At 51.7% G+C, this 16616-nt stretch overlaps 1 protein-coding gene across 1 annotated transcript; it reads left to right on the top strand.

Moving 5' to 3' along the window:
* Nucleotides 1–6622: 6622 nt before the first annotated feature.
* AVPR1B (arginine vasopressin receptor 1B) lies at nt 6623–12238 on the top strand. Its single transcript, XM_019546535.1, has 2 exons — nt 6623–7583; nt 10512–12238. Exons 1-2 carry the CDS (start codon nt 6719–6721, stop codon nt 10817–10819), a joined length of 1173 nt encoding a protein of 390 aa, XP_019402080.1. The 5' UTR covers nt 6623–6718; the 3' UTR covers nt 10820–12238.
* The last annotated feature ends 4378 nt before the right edge of the window (nt 12239–16616 follow it).

Here is a 16616-nt window from a genome sequence, read left to right on the forward strand (position 1 = left end):
TAGTAAGATCACCCCCAGCACCAACCCCGCCCCCCCCCCCCACAAGAACAAAACAAACCACTTTAAGACAGCTGGGAGGAGGCAAAAAGAAGAGAGTCAAAATGTATTCAGTGCAGGTTCCTGCCTGGAGCTGTAATAGATATTGTACGGTTGGCTGGCAAATTAATAAATCAATTCAAGTGCACTCCAGGGACTCTCACTGATTTCATTACATCTTTTCTCAACATATCATATGCTTTGCAAGTAAAGCAAATAAACTGCAGTTGCAACTGGCAGATGGAAGGAAAGCAGGGAAACAAGTTGTCTGTCATGCAACCAAACACAGCTAGCTCAGCAGAAAAACAGACAGTTAATGGCACGGTGAATCAAAGGCAGTTATTATTGCCCTCAGGTCTCATGGGGATGAGGGAGAGGAAGGTAAGAAGAGATGGCTGGTAGTTCACCGACACTTCCAATCAGCTCTGGCCACAAGTGTTGAGCGTAACTAGTGGCTTTGGTTGCCTCGCTTGATATGCCCTAAAAATGTTGCGGTTCTTAGACAGGCGTCCAACTTTTTGTGAGAAATCAGGTCAGACTAAAATCAAACCGTTTTTGAGTCTCGACTACTATTGCCTGACCACCCCGCTCCTCCTGATCACATTGATATTAGATAGGACTTTCTCCTTCTATGGATTTCAAGCCCATTTCAAAGCATCACTGAGATCCATTCCTAGTTTCCAGGGGGTTGGGCATCAGACCTTTGCAGATGTATTTTTAGTAGTCATACAATAGTTAAAAAGTGTTCTCCTGCTAGGGGCAAGGTTGCCAGCTCTTTTGTTATTTTAATTCTGAGTCTTGCCGTTGTAATTTTAATAAAAGCACCGTCTCCCTGGTGTCTCATAGAAGAATCTCAGCTTTCACTAAGAAAGAAGTGGCAAGCGTCTAGCCTTTCTGCACAGCCATGAAGTCTTGCACATATGAACCCTACCCATTCGAAATCCAAGTATATCCAGATACATTTGGTCAATCTGATGATTTTTTTCAGGGGCCTGGGTACGGCAAGTAACTTCTTCTGACAGCTTGGGTTTGGAAAGGCTGTGGGTGAAGTCCTCTTCAGCCCAGAGGGCCAGCCCCTCTTATTTCAACTACCCAAGCCAGGTGATATTAGGCTTTGCACAGGGGCAAGATGCACCATTAACATCTCAGGATTTAGTGTTACAAAGCTGCATGTCACACCTGTATAAAGAATAGATTCCCAAGGGCTTCTTGTTATGTTTGGATTCACTTTTCCATCTTAGTTTCCCTTAACAGGGGTCTCTTTGGGGTACTTAGCATATTTATTTTTGCACCTGTACGTGCTCTTCAAGATGAAGCAAAATGACAGGTTTAATTAAGTAGGAAGGAACTAGATTGAAGGGCGGGGAGGGGCAGGCGGCAGAGGAATAGGACTACAATCAAGCTCTAGGAATTAAGAGAGGAGCTTCTGTAATTTTAGGATCACTACAAACTCAATGTGGCATTTCACAGCCATTTTACAATTAAAAGAAGAATCAGAGCCAGACACCCGCTGAAACAAAGCAACATGCAGCAACCAGAGAATTCAGTGTCCGCCATGGGTAATAGCACCAGCATTACGACAGCCGCAATGGAGGAGACCTCTTCTCTTGTAATTACTAATTAGGTAGCATTATCAGGGCCTTTGCACACCGGGTTCTGCATCTGATTACTTCTCTGCCCAGAGATCTTTTTCCCTACAACGCAGGTACTGCGTGAGCACTCGCCTTCCAGTGCTTTACACACCCCGAACTTCAGAATAAGAAAAATCATCTTCATGGCAGGAAGCAGCCAGAATTAGTCCCACTGAAATGGAGGCAACTAAATTAATGGCCTGAAATCATTAAGAGCTGTTAAGGCTCAGCATATTTTATGTATTTGGGGCAAACCACCCCCTGCTCAATTTCCACAGGGAGTTGGCATCAGTGGTAGACTCAGAGAGACTGAGTATTCCTGGCTCTCGGTTCTATGCCTGGACGGTGGGCCGAGTCTGAAGACTGCTGCAGTCAGCTAAAATTCTGATTTCCAGAGGATTTAGATAGGGCCCTGTGGACCCAAGTATGCTCCCACTTACTTCAAATGGTGTGTGGTAAGGCCCTGTGTACCGTGGGATCTTGCAGTTGCACAGCTCACTGATGTGAATGTAACCCACGGGCTGACTGTCAAGCTGAGAGAGAGAGTGAGCCACAAAAAGCAAGGGGGGGAGGAATAAAGGTGTTAATGCAATGTTTCCAACAAAACCAAGCAGTCAGCTCTTCTGCCAAATGCATGTAGCTCATGATCATAAAAATCTCAGCCCCTGTTCTACAGTGGAAAGAGGGCAGGACATACATCTATGCAACTGTATAAGCAAATATATGCAGTAAATAGGTCATGGAAAAAGACACTTAATGGGTAACACGCTTCATGGCTTATTGAGATGACTGGGGTCAGAAAAGTATCTAATATGGCACTACCATGACAAAACAGATATTAAGAGCTTAGAAATTCTGTTGCATGGATGTGTATCTCAGTATCACCCCTAAGGGAGAGACGTGGCTGTTGCAGTTACTATTTGCATTTTTATAGCAGATTTGTTTGGACTTATTCTCACTACGCAATGATACTACATCATAATCTAGCTCTATGAAGGGCTACACCCAACAACACAGAGTGGTACCCCTCATCTTTCCTGCCATAGGTCCTTTCAAGCACCTGGGAACCCTGCGAGACAGGAGGACCTTGCAGGTGAAATGTCCAAGTCAGGGATGACAGCTCTGTTGGAAAAGGAGGCCATTCTTATAGGCAGAATACAGAGCACTTGACGTCGTACAAGCTAGCCCTCAAAACTGGTTCAGACCGTCAGCACTCAGAAAGTCAGTGAAGCAGATTCAAGGCTAAGAGGACTGAACGACAGATGTATTTAGTTTACTGGGGCTTACATTGGATAGTGAAATTATTACCTCCCCATGTCACTGATTTATGCAACAACTTTTTCAAACGTGCACATCAAGGACTCCACAACCTAGGCTTTCAACTCAGCTGCAACATGCATCCTCTATTGTAGCCCTGCAGAACTGGTTTGGGGCAAGGGAAGAACGCAGCGTCCAAACGGCAACTGCAAGAGGAACATAGGGAGGCGGGAGGACACCAGAGACCAGACTACGCCCTGCCCCAGGCTGGAAACAATGCTACAGAATCATTCATTAACAATCACAGAAAGGCATTAGGTTTCAACCTAAAGGTATCCCACAGCCCTTTGCTGGGACACCTCTTATGGAGCCACAGCCACTTTCTAGATTATTTCCCAGTCTCCCCTCTGAGTAGTGACCTCTCACCAGGTAAAGTCTTATATGCTCACAACCCAGAACAATACAGTTGTGGCCCTCTTTGGAAGCTGCAAATGCCTACTACACACCCTCTTCTCTCCCTTCACATGGACAGAATGATTTGTTTAGCAAAGGGGCAGCAGAGTCAAAACGCAACACTTTGCTATCAGGTTTTACAGCGGTGTCATTACACAGATGCTTACAACTCAGGATTTGGACCTCACAGCAGATTAAATGCGGGGAAGTCGAGTGACCACACGCAGCAAAAGCAATAGGAAGCCTTGCTCCACAAAAGCACTGTAACAACAGGTTCCAGCTCCCCTGGAAGCACCTGGGGTCCGACTTGTAGCCACTATAATTAGATCAGCTCCATTGAATTCAGTGGAGCTACAGGCATTTCTGCACATTAAAGATCCAGCCCTTTTTATTATACTTACTGGGTTACCTATAAGAGGAAAAGATTGAACTACAAAGGGTGCATTGATTAGCAAGGGCTCAGCACGTGGCAAGAACTTTACTCACCAGTCATTCAACTTCAAGCCATCGCCTATGCCACACTGTCCAGAGTCTAGGACAAGAGCCCAGTTTTACCCTCATCATTGGCAATCCCTTGCAGTTGAGAACAGCCCTCTTCCACAATTGTCTCATCTGTGGGTCTGAAGATGGCTGATCTGGCTTATCCAGGACGGACAGACTCCGTTGCAGAGTCTGCAGCTTGGTATGAAATGGTCACACCGCTCTTTTCTCTTTTACCTCCCCAGCCTAACAAGCTGCCAGAGGACAAAGACCGAAGGATCTTTACCACCATTCTTCTTCCATCCTATTTCTGCCTCCCCGTTCAGCCAGCACTGAGTTACCTGTGGGAAGCTCCCAAATTAAGCCCAGCTCTGCTCCTATAGGAAAGGTAATCGTGGACCTTCCCGTTAACCCTCTCTTAGCCAACCCCTGCATGCACTTTATATCGCTTCATCCTACAGGTGCTTCCATTTCCAGAGAGTTGGGTAAGGACATGGCATAGGGAGGGAGAAGTAAGTCAATCAAGCAGTAAGGCTGGGTGGACCCAGCTTGGCATGCCACAACCAAGATAGGATGCCTGGTTCTCTACGACTACCCCTGCACTTGAAACAGGGTGCAGACATACCGCAGCTATTTTTAAGCCAGGCGGGCTGGGTAAGAGCAACAGCCTGCCTGTGTCAGCATGGAGCTTGCTTGGGCTGCAGAATCTGCCTGAGAACAAGGTAAACACTTGGCTGAGCTCCGAGCTACTGTGGATTGACTCCTATTGGTATCCTAGCAGTCTGCAGCTAGCTGGGAGCACGTCTATACTGCATGGCGCTCGCTGCAATGTGAAGAGAGGCATCAATAGTGAGGGACAGATCAAACAAAAGCCCGGTACTCTTGCCAAGTGACCCTCTGTAGTTTTTGTTATTAGAATAAAAGTGCAACGATGCCATGCGCACCTTGGACCGCAGAGTGGCTGCTAACCTGAGCAGTCATGGCACTTCTGATTTCCTCTTCCAAAGAAGCATTAGTGGATTAGCTTAAGTCCTCTGTACAGACCCACGTACTCATAAGGCACGTTATGTTGTCTACTAATACTAGCCCGGTGTAAAAGTGATGAGGCCGCCTTGAACGGCTAGCTCCAGAACCTAGGGATATCCATGAGGTCGGACTCAATCCCTGAAACTCTTAGGCTGTTTCTTGCTCCTCAGACTCTCCCTTTCCATCCGTGCCTTCAGCTTTTCTTTGCTTCTTGCTTTTTCTTTTATTGCACTTTTTATTTGCCTACCAGGAAATCTCTCATCTATTCACAAACTGTAAAAAATCACTTTTCTCTTTGTAATATGACTCTTTCCCTAGCTCCCAGCATCCAGACGTGCATCTTATTAGGATGTGCACATTGCGTCCAGAGAGTCACTCCTGAATATGAGTGTCTTTCGATTAGATCCTCGGTGTGCTTCTTGTGCCAGTTAGTGGTAAACTGCAAAGCTCTATTCAGAAAATAATAACAGGCAACCAACTGCAATACCACAAGTATTAAGACTCCCCAGGACGCTGTTATTAACCCATTTTACAGCTGGAGGATGGAGGCAGGGTGGTTTTGTGCTTGGCCCAAGGCCACCTTTTGAAGAGCTGGGAGTAGATGCCAGAGCTCCTACCCCACAGCCCCATGCCTCAGGGCCAGGAGCACGACTGTCCCTCCGGTACGTCAGCGGGCACGGACCAGGCACTCCCCTCCTAGCGCTTCAGCTGCTGCATCATCCGAATCATCAGCATTCAGATTCTAACCTCCTTTGCCTCCTGACTGAAATTATTCCATCTCTGTCAACTCGCACAATGCCTAATTCACTCGACCTGTTGCCTCCAACTATTGTGCGTTTCTTCTGTCTCGTCTTTCTCTCTGCCTGGTTCCCTGATTTTCCTCTCCCATGAATTTTCATGAGGTTCTTCTAGCCACGCAGCAGGCGCTGCGCAGCACACGCTCTCCAAGCCTTTCCATGGAGGGGGGTACTTGCTTACTGCTGACAACTGAAGCTGCTCTGCTCAGAAGAAGCCACTTCAGTAACAAGGACGGGGGCAGGTGCCTGAGGAACTGCAGATGCAGGACTGGGCTAGATAACTAACCAGGCTGGGCTGGGGGCCTCAAATACAGAGGTAAGCATCACCTTCCCCAGGGCAGAGCCCAGGAGAGATCCCAGGTCTCCCGGAGCATCCAAATCAGACAGAACCTTTCCACTGACTTGGCTGAGCGGGATCAGACCCTGGGGACCTGTTGGGGGTGGCATCTACCTGCCACCAAGACCAGGGGGTCTCCTTACCTCCGTGACCCCAGGCCTGAGATCCCACTCTGGGGCTCTCTCGGCTGTGCAGCTCCTCAGGGAGGTGGCGAGAGGCTCTAAAGCCAGTGCTCTTGCCGGAAAAGCTGTAGATCACCTGGGGGGGGGGGGGCACAGAGAGAGCTGCAGACAGAGGAGACTCCAACTCCCCAGCGTGCCTGGTGAGGCAGAGAGCAGACATTCCCCTCTCCTCTTCCCCCCTGAGCTGTGGGGCAAGGAAAGCCAAGATGGGGGACGTTCCCAAGGGGTAGGGGGGCTTCCTCCCCTAGTAGATACCTGGGGAGTGCCTGCCTTTGGGGTTGCGGCCAGCAGAGGCGGAGCAAAGCCAGCTGGGCAAGGCAGCTCCCTGGCTATAAAACCCAGAGCTGAGCCAGCCGCAGCTCATACCGTGCAGGCGTCGGGCAGGTGGCACTGGGGCTTGAATGCTGTCTTAGAGCAGGGTGGGACCAGATTGGGCAGGGGCTGGGGGTGGCAGCGAGTGGAGGAAGGAGAAGGAGGAGAGGCAGGTGTGAAGCAGAGTCAAGGCAGGCGGTGACAGCGATGGAGCACAACAGCAGCAGCAGGGTGAGCCCGAGCCCTGATGGGGCACCCACAAACCTCAGCCTCCTGCTGCTGCTGCAGACACGGGACGAGGCACTGGCACAGGCCGAGGTGGGCGTGCTGGGCGCCGTGCTGGCCGCGGCGGCGCTGGGCAACGCAGCCGTGCTGCTGGTGCTGTGCAGCCGCCGTCGGGGCGGGCAGCAGCTGAGCCGGGTGCGCCTCTTCGTGCTGCACCTGGCTCTGAGCGACGTGGCCGTGGCCCTGTTCCAGGTGCTGCCGCAGCTGCTGTGGGAGCTGACCTTCCGCTTCGCGGGGCCCGACGTGCTGTGCCGCGCCGTCAAGTACCTGCAGGCGCTCAGCATGTTCGCCTCCACCTACGTGCTGCTGGCGCTCACGCTGGACCGCTACGAGGCCGTGTGCCACCCGCTGCGGGCGCTGCGCCAGCCCACCCGACGGCCGCACCTGGCTGCGGCTGCTGCTTGGGCACTCAGCGCCCTGCTCAGCACCCCGCAGCTCTTTGTCTTCTCAATGAGGGAGGTGCGGCCCGGCTCGGGTGTGCGGGACTGCTGGGCCCATTTTGCCCCGGCTTGGGGTGCCCGTGCCTACGTGACCTGGACAGCGCTGGCCATCTTTGTGCTGCCTGCCGCCGCCCTGGCCGCCTGCTACAGCCTCATCTGCCGTCGAGTGGGCCGCAGCCTGCGAGCAGGGGGGGCGGCACGGGTGAGCAGTGGGCATCGCCTGTCCCGTGCCAAGGTGCGAACCGTGCACATGACCCTGGTCATCGTACTGGCCTATGTGGCCTGCTGGGCACCCTTCTTCAGCGTGCAGCTCTGGGCCGTCTGGGATCCTGGTGCCCCCGGCGAGGGTGAGTGTGGGGGGCTAGTGGGGGCAGGGGGCATTTGGGGGGTGCATGGGTGAGGGCAGAGGCGCAGCAGAGCCCATGGACACACGTGCCCATGTGTGCCAGGCACCCAAGTCACAGGGCTCAGCCTTGGGCAATGCACCCCACTCCAGTGAGATGGAGCTGCCCACAGCCTCCCTGTGCACACAGAGTGGGCAGATGGCACCTGGCCACCCACACACACAGGCACCAAGCCCTGGAGCCTGTCTATATACACCTGCCCCCATACACAGGGCTCCTACCCCTAGAAACTGTCTGCATACACATGTGCATGCACACACACACACATTACACGGGGCTCCAGCCCTTAGAAACCATCTACACACACGTGTGCATGCACACGTACACGCAGCACACAGGGATCCAGAGACTGTCTATGCCCATTCACACACAGACCCTGTATACGGAGCTCTGACCCCTAGAAACCATCTACACAGGCATGCACACACACACACACACACACACACACGCACCCATGTACCCAGAGACCGTATACAAATACCGTACGCAGGCTTCGAGCCCCATAGACCATCTACACGCACACACGTATTCACCCGTCCCCTTTACACAGGGCCCCAACCCCCAGAGACCATCTGCACAGACACACACTGTACAAAGGGCTCCCAGCCCAGAGGCTGTCTATACCAGTGCTTCTCAACCAGTTCAGATCCGAAGCCCTCTCCTTACCGCTGGGGCACCCTTAGAAAATGCCAGCTCTGAGCTTTCGCTCCTTTTGGTTCTTGACTACGGAAAAATACTAGAGGGATTCTTGTGTTGGAAAGAGCTCGGAAAGGGCAGGGCAAAATTCCTGTTGGAAATCTCTGGGTTTAGCTTGTGATTTATGTCTGCACTCCAGGGTGCCACAGCACCGGGGCTGAGAATTGCTCATCTACACACACCGTGCTGCCAAAGCAGAACGAGATGGGCACTCCCACCCTCTGGCAGGCCCGGGACCCTCTTTCTCTCTATGTCTCTCTCAGACATATAGAATAATGTTAAACTGATGATTTGATAATCATTCATCTTCATTTAGCGTTTTTTTTTTAAGTCAGCACGGAGGGTATGTATATGTGAGTATAGATGCCTAGTGGAGTGGTTCTCAACCATTTTTTTTTTTAGCCTGTGCCCTTGCTGATGCTCAAAAATTAACCCAAACCTTGCTGCGTCTTACAAGCGATTTCCAAACTGATCAGAGATGTGTTTTACAGCATGTCAGTTCTTTTTTATAACTTTGTATCTATGAATAGACTAGGTGATTATATAATCCATTAAAAGGCTGTTTTTATCTGATATATTTCGAGATATGTCACCAAAATTGCATCCCAGCAGCAATCCCAATGCAGAGTACTTCTGTTATCCCTAAGGCAAAGTCTGTTAGTAGCACCTCAATTTTTCTGTGCTTTGCAACATTTAGGATCAACTCATCGGCTCTAAATTGTTTCCGCGTGGCTTTCACCAGGGTTGTTGCAGAGCATAGCATTTCACCAAGACTGACCAAGGGAGCAGCGTTTTTTAGAGGGAGAGCTCCAAATGCAGGTGTGGGATGAATCTTTCTTAGCTGAGATGCCAATCTGAGGCTGCAGGCACCTGAAGTTAGGGCATCATACAAAAATACAGTTGCAGTGATCTGACAGAAGCCCGTGGGGCTTGCCTTCTGTGTGAGGTGCACGGCTCTTCCTTAATGCCTTCCATCCTGTACCTTGGATGTTCAGAAAGAGTGAAATTTGCTGGGGTCCAACAAGCTAGTACATGCCTGCAGCCCAGCCCCAGGGGCACACCTGTGCTTTTTAAGTGGTGCATAAGTCCTGTGCTGGCTGTCAGCAAGGGGGGACTTCCACCTTTAGGGCAAACAGCCTTGGCCCCGAACTGTCCCAGCATCCAAGCCCGAAATCCACTGACCCCTTGCCTGAAGGTCTACTCTGTGTCTCCACATACTAGATGCTCAGGGGAACATAATTAACCGCTGCTTCAATGAAAGGAGCCCTTGCCTAGTTATATGTGCTCAAGTCTCAAATTTCAGATATGAGAGGATAATACAGGAACTTAATTTTTAATCTTCTTATGTGGCTAATAACATTTCCATTTCCAATCCATGAGTACTGAGCCTTTATATGGAAGCCACAGAAAACTTCCAAGGAGATTATTTGAATGGCTTTCCATTATTTTCCCCCTGAGGCTTGATTTTCTCAGGCTTTGTCCATCATTTGCTTCAGACCCCAGCAGTGACAAAGGAAGCACGTTTAATGCATCAGATCTCCCAGTCAGCTATGCTGGCTCACAGAGGATATGTGCAGGAACCAGGGGCTCAGATTCTGCGCTCCCTTCCAGTGATGTAAACCTCTGTGGATGTGGCTGGAACAGGATCGGGTCCCGTTTCTGGAGTGTTTTCCCGTCGCAAAATACAGATGACTCTGGTCCTGATTCTTGTTAGGGCCAAAACCCCTTTCCACTACTCTGGCAGTGGGAAGTGGGCTCACAGTGGCTGGCAGTGAAGCCCATGCCTGAATGAAGGTCCCTGTCCCCGACTGGAGCATCACGATGCCCAAGCCCTGGCAATAGCTCTTGCACCAGTGGCACAGACAGAACAACACTCAGCTTGCTGCAGTCTGGCTTCTGATACCTGGCAGTGCTTCTCCCAAGGAGTGGGCTGCTGATGCCAGTGGCACAGCTTGTAGAGCGAGTGCAAACACCAAGACCCTGCTGCAAAGACCTGACTCCCCAAATAAAGGACACAGACAAAGGGGTGAGAGGGAACATGGAGGGGAAAGAGAGGCTCACCTGAGCTCACACAGGAGGTCGGCATCAAAGCCGGTAATCAACCAAGGTCTCATCCACGGCAGGGTAGCGCCTTGCGCCCAGTGCAGAATTAACAGGGCTGCTTTCCTTTTGTAGACTCCAGCGACGCGGCATTCACCATCACCATGCTGCTGGCCAGCCTCAGCAGCTGCTGCAACCCCTGGATTTACATGTTCTTCAGCAGGCACCTGCTGCACGACGCCCTGCGCTCCCTCTCCTGCTGCACGCGCCTCCGCCCAGGGCTTAAGAGGCAGGTCTCCAATGGGAGCCTCTGCAGCCGGAAGACCACCGTCCTCACTCACGGCCACCCCAGCACCACTCCCGGGATCCCATTGCAGCAGGGGCCCTCGAGAGACTTCTACCAGCCCTACGAGGACGCGGTGACTGAGTCCGGTGTGCTCTAGAAGGGCTGGGCCCCCCAGGGCAGCCTGCGCACTCCTCTCCATGCTGGAGGGCAGCGGTGGCTGTGTGTGGCAGGAACATGGGCAATGGGTCTCGCGGATGCCAGTCTCAGCCCACTCCTGCTTCCAGGCTGTTCTAACAGCAAATGCATGAAGGCAACTGGATCACCAAAGCCCCTGCCCAAGTAAAGCCCCATCTCGCTTCACCCTCCCCGGTACAGCAGGTGGGCACACCCCTCTTCTCTCACCTGGGTACCCAGTGCTCACATGCTGCTCCCCTGCCCTTGGCTAATCATCCCCCTCGCCCCGCCAGCTACCAGCTGCTTTAACCACCGTGACACACGATGCTCCAACTGCTTGTGGCTTGAGATCATTATTCCACCAGATAGGGGCCCTACAGGCAAGGGGTGCGGATGGATGGGGCATTTCGCCTCTCACAGGCACCCAGACAGCAATGCTGCTGTAAAGCCCAAACCAAGGGGAACATCAGGCCTGTAATCCCCAGCCGCACAGGCCCAGACTGAGGCCCTCCGGGCCTGTGAGCTCATTCCCACCTGGGCATCTGAGTGGCAGGCAGGGTCAAGGGTCTGCCCAGCAGCTATTGTCACGTCCAGCCAACCCAGAGTCCCCAGAGGAAGAACCAGGGACCCAAGCACAGCCGGGGGCAGCCTCCACCACAGGTCCAGAGCGGGGCTCAGAGTCCTGCCTCGCGAGTCACCCCAGCGCTCTCCCACCACACCTCGGGAAGGAAAAGGAGGTGCCCCGGGATCATGGGACCGCATCGCCCACTGCTTTGCCCAGGCCCCAGCGCCCGCCTACGAGGGGAATTACCTTGCTGCTCCCAACGCAGTCGGTTCCCTCAGTGTCGCTCTCCCAGGGCGGTGGCTGCATCTCATGGAGTTCATTTTTAATAAGCTGTTGATTGCAGTTCCTGTGGCGCGGCTCAGCTACGCCGGCCCCAAAGCTCATTAAAAACCATGGCATGTCACTGACAGCTTCCCGTGTGGCTTCCCTGGTGGGAGGCAGCCAGAGCTCAGGTGCCTTTCCCGGGTCAAAACAGATCTTGCAAACTGTTAGCCTCTTGCACACGTGTGTCTTAACAGTTCTGTGCAGCACTGCCTTCTGCCAGAGTGTGAGCACGCAACGCTTTCTGCTGCCCCGGGGTGCCTGTGTCACTGCCCTTGCCACGGGGGTGTCGCAGAGCAGCTGCTGTCTGTAGCGCTCTCCTCTGGCTGACTTTGAGGCTGCTCCTTCAGCTCGCCGGCCTCTCCGAAGGTTGCCGGATGGCGCTCACGGTGCTGTGGGTAGGAAGCTGGTCCTGGAAAGTGTCCATGGTGTTATGGATGGGATAAAACTGGACCCAAAGGTCTCAGTGGTGGGAATAGGCACGCTGCCTGAGCACCTAGGCTGAGGGTGTCCCCATGGGGGAAAAGAGGAGTCTTCTCCTCCAGGCCATGGCTCAGCTGTGGAGTTGCTGCCTGGCTCCTACTGCAGCCTCTATAGTGCACAGGCTCCCCGCTTTTGGCATAGGGGGACCCTACAGTTCACAGGCAGCAGTCACTCCGGGAGAGGTGTCCAGTGCCACGAGGAGGTGGGCAGAGATTGGCCGCAGCTTGTTTCGAGTCTAAGACCAGTACAAAACCTTGCCCCACATGCAAAACCCAGACTCCAGCTTAGCCAGACTCACCCTCTCCTGGGCCCTGGTTATGTTGGCTACACAAAACCACCATCACAGCTCAGACCTCAGCGTAGGGTCTCCCCAAACACAGCTGTTCTTCAAGTTTCCCTGCTCTCCTGAGTTACCTCTTCTGGGAGATGTTGCTGGTAGATTTTCCAGACTAGGCACTCTGCAATGAACTAGCAAAACTTCAGCAGCTTGATACTAAGAGATGATGTCTTCCAGCCCTGGTGACCGAGTCCAGGGGGTACAGGCTGTAACTAGGGAAAAATCACCATATCATGTGAAATCCCTTTATATAGTGGCAAGTGCCAACCATGCAGCAGGTAAGAACACAAGGCAGCAGTTTGGATGGTTCTGGCTGGTTCTTGGTTTTCACTGCTTGAGGACATATTGTTTCTAGTAATTGCAGGCCCCAAACCAGGACTTCTATGTGAGTTAGCACCGGTGCCCTCTCAGCTTAGTTGTGAGTAACATCACGCCTCGGGAACGTGCATTTTCCATTAAGTTCGACAGCTATTTTTAATGCAAAATCATCAGAAGGGTGGAATTGCCCTTACCTGCCACATTTCTTATTTGCTGAGATCTGGGGCAATTTCAAATGGGAAAAATATCAGAAAGCAGCATTCGTCTTAGTCTGCAGCAAACAAAACTCACACTGCCAAAGGATACATCCTTACCCAAGTTGCACTTATGCTGTGCTTCCATGATCAACCCTTCATCAAGAGCGAGTCTGCTTTGCTCGACTGGCTAAGGCCCATTATCTCTGGAGAATTCCACCTACCTTTTTTTATATTGCAGGCTCAGTTCTCTTGGGGTTTATCATCATCTCCCACAGTCTAAATAACACTGCTTTCCTCTCTTCCCCCCACGGGGAACGCTCAGTGTGAGAGGATCATGGCGATCACATTCTGTTCCTACAAGGCTATCCGATGAAAGCAGGGATTGTGCAGTGCTGCTACGCCGCTTCGGTCTACACATGCATTTACAAACAGGGCTCTGGTGCCTGGGTAGGAAACCATTGCTCACCCCTGCAGACGGGGAAGTTCCCTCTTTCCCGTCTGCAGAGGAAGCCCCGGGAGGGCTGTGTTCTTGTTTGGAGCTGAAGGCTGCTTTCAATTTTTCAAGTAAATGTGGCCTTTAGAGACCTTTGTCTGGGCTCAGGGGTTTGCATTCTTCTCTTCCTCCTTTGCTTCACTGAAGCGAGCAGCCAGCAGTGGCAGCAAGCAGGAGTCAGGGGGACGGAGGGAATGGCAGTGTTGCCCCCTGCCGTGATGCACTGCTGGCTCTGCAGCGTCCTAGGCTACAGGGAAAAAATCTCCCAAGGGTAATGACCATTGCTGTCCTCACCAGGGCACAGCAGGAAATACAGCCGGTGAGATTTCTGTCTGTCTCTGATCCCGCAAATCACCTTCAATCTTTGACCTTTTTCTCTTGCCTTTAAAGTGTGGAGAAAGATTTTGAAGTGGACAAGTCCAGATCACTTGCTCCCTGAATCCCCACTGGAACCACAGCAATGGCCCAGCTCAGCAGGGTGTTGTAAGGACAAGTCCGAGGAGGCTTGTGAGGTGCCTGCAGCAGGGGCTGTGTAACTGCCCAAGCCAGAGACATACCCATTTCCTAGGAACATAATTCCCTTAGGCTCCTTCGAAAACCCCACCGTATATTCAGTAACGTAAGCTGTTAGCGTTACAGCCTTTGCCCTGACTCCTACCGGCATTATCTGTCCTTTACACCACGTCTTGCTTTTTTACTGCATCTTCTAGGGGAAAAAAAAGAAAGAAAATAGCCTGCAAATCAGTCTCGGTTTCTGACGTTTCCCCTTTTCATTACTTCAGCCCATTTCTCATGGGTGTTAGCATCCTTTCCAACCACCTTAAAAAAAGATCTTCCCTGGCTTCTCCTAGAGTGGCCAACTCAGAATAACAGGCTCTGGAGAGCAAGGACCTCTGAACTCAGCCACCTTGCGCAAATCAATATCTGCCTCGGGCCCTTTCATTTATAAAAATAAATACTGCAATTTATTCTGCTTGGCATTTACCTTGGGCTGGTGGCAGATCCCCCCCAGTCACTGCAAACCCCGCCAGCTGCTAGAAAACATGGCACACATCATCTTCAGACCACCGCACCACTTGCGCCGGTGAAAGCTTATCCGGGAGCTCCTCACTAGTTTCTAAGCCACAGCAAAATAAACTGACCCCAAGGAAGACTCAGCAGGCTGAGCAGCAGCTCGCAGGAGAACAGAATTAACCATCTATCCACAGGCTTGCAGCCGTTGATCAGTATTTATTCCCTAGCTGTTTTCCAAGACAACCGTGTTATGTGGCAGACAGAGCCATTGCATTACCATATATATGGTTTAATTTACTGATCGGCTCAGCACAGTACTTGCCCCCTCTCCGCTCTTACATTTCCGCTCATCTTCCGTCGTGAACCGTGAGCTTAAGTGCTTTGCTACTGGGACTTGGGCACCTTCCTACAAGGTCCAACACATCTCCTAGTGCTTTGCTGTATCAGGGTCATACTGAAGAATACTTGGAAGAGAGAAGAATGCCCTGCCCATGCAACTAGCTTTCTTCAACTGTCTCCATGGTACTTTGCTTTGGAGCAAGGATACCAAGCACCTGGCCCCCCTGGCAGCATCTGGTCTGCTCCATGGGTGTGTCGGGTCAGGCTAGGCTCGGACTGCAGCCGGCCAGCTGGCCTGTCCCTTCCGGCTGCAGAGATGACACGCTGAAGACAGCCAAGCACGGTAAGCCTGTGATAAGCAGAAAGCAGCCGTAGGTATCAAACACACAGTCGCTCTGGACTATAATGATAGCAGTTAAGAATCATGTAGGCTTTTACACTTGCCAAGGGTATGGGCACTGGTGTGCTCACTCCGAGTGCATTGCCTTCTGCATGTGGCTGCATATTTCAAGAACTTCATCGACAAGGAGCTCCACCATCCAGCCTTTCTACTGCATAACGCTGAAGACTGGTGCATCTTTAGATGTGCCACATGTGCCCCCAGGTCCATCCCGTAGCACACAGTAGTGTCTGTCTGTGTGTCTAAGAGAGACACGTCCCAGCAGGTGGTGCTCGAGAACACGCGGCAGCACCCTGGGTCCTGCGAGCCTAATACAGCTTCTCCCTGTTGTGTACTGTAGGTGGCTTACCCCGGACAGCTCTGCAAACGACAGTTGGCTCAGAGCATCACCGGTTACTGATTTCCAGCCCTTTTCTGTGCACCCCAAATTCCCCAGTGGTCAGCGGTCTGTGGAGAGGGAGCCCTTTGTACTCGCACCCTGCACCTTTGCATTTCTAAGCATGCTGCCTTCCTGCAGAAGCTCCTTTTGTTCGCCCAGCAGCTGTGCCTTGTAACAGAGAGACCCACATGTTATGCTCCCCCTTCCAAAGCCCCAAGCTTTTAACTTGTAATTTTTTAACTTCATCTTGGTAGGTCAAGGGCCAGATTTTCAGTAGTGGTAAAGCCCAAAAGTTCCACTGAAGTGAATGGTGTAGCCCAGCTTACAGTGGTTGACAACTGGTCCCAGAAAGCTAGGTCTGCTACTGACATCATATAAAAACATACAGGGCCTGATTTACATTTACCCAAAGGCCCTGTTGCATCCCTCTGGCAGGGTAAGGAGGCTTTGATGACAGTTATACCAATTACATTTATACCCACCCCTTGACTCTGCTAGCGCAATCAGTCCTGCCCATCCCAAACATCTGAAAGCCAGGATCCCTCCCCCAACAAAGCATGCCATTGGCTTAAAAATTCCTGTCATTTTCCTTCAAAGATCCCAATATTTGCTTTTTGTTGGCCTCTGGGTTTTGCTGTCTGAGGTGTACTTAGTTTGTGCGTTCCAGCTTACCTCCGCTAGATGAGCTGGAGACTTATTTTTTGAACAAAAGACAAGACCAAGATTCCAACCACTGGGACCCAAAGCCTGAAAACGGCAAGATTAGCATCAGAATCAAGACAGCTGGCAACATTGCGTAACTGAGACCCAGCCCTGAAAGCTTCAGGGCAGCCTTTGGGTGTTAAAGGAATATAGTGATTGCCTTAATGAACCGGCAGGCATGGCTCCTTTGCAGTCATTAGTTCAGCGATGAGGGTTATGTGCTGGAGCAGGA

This window comes from Crocodylus porosus, unplaced genomic scaffold (assembly GCF_001723895.1).
Source record: "Crocodylus porosus isolate Cpor-Errol unplaced genomic scaffold, CroPor_comp1, whole genome shotgun sequence".
NCBI classification, from domain to species: domain Eukaryota; kingdom Metazoa; phylum Chordata; order Crocodylia; family Crocodylidae; genus Crocodylus; species Crocodylus porosus.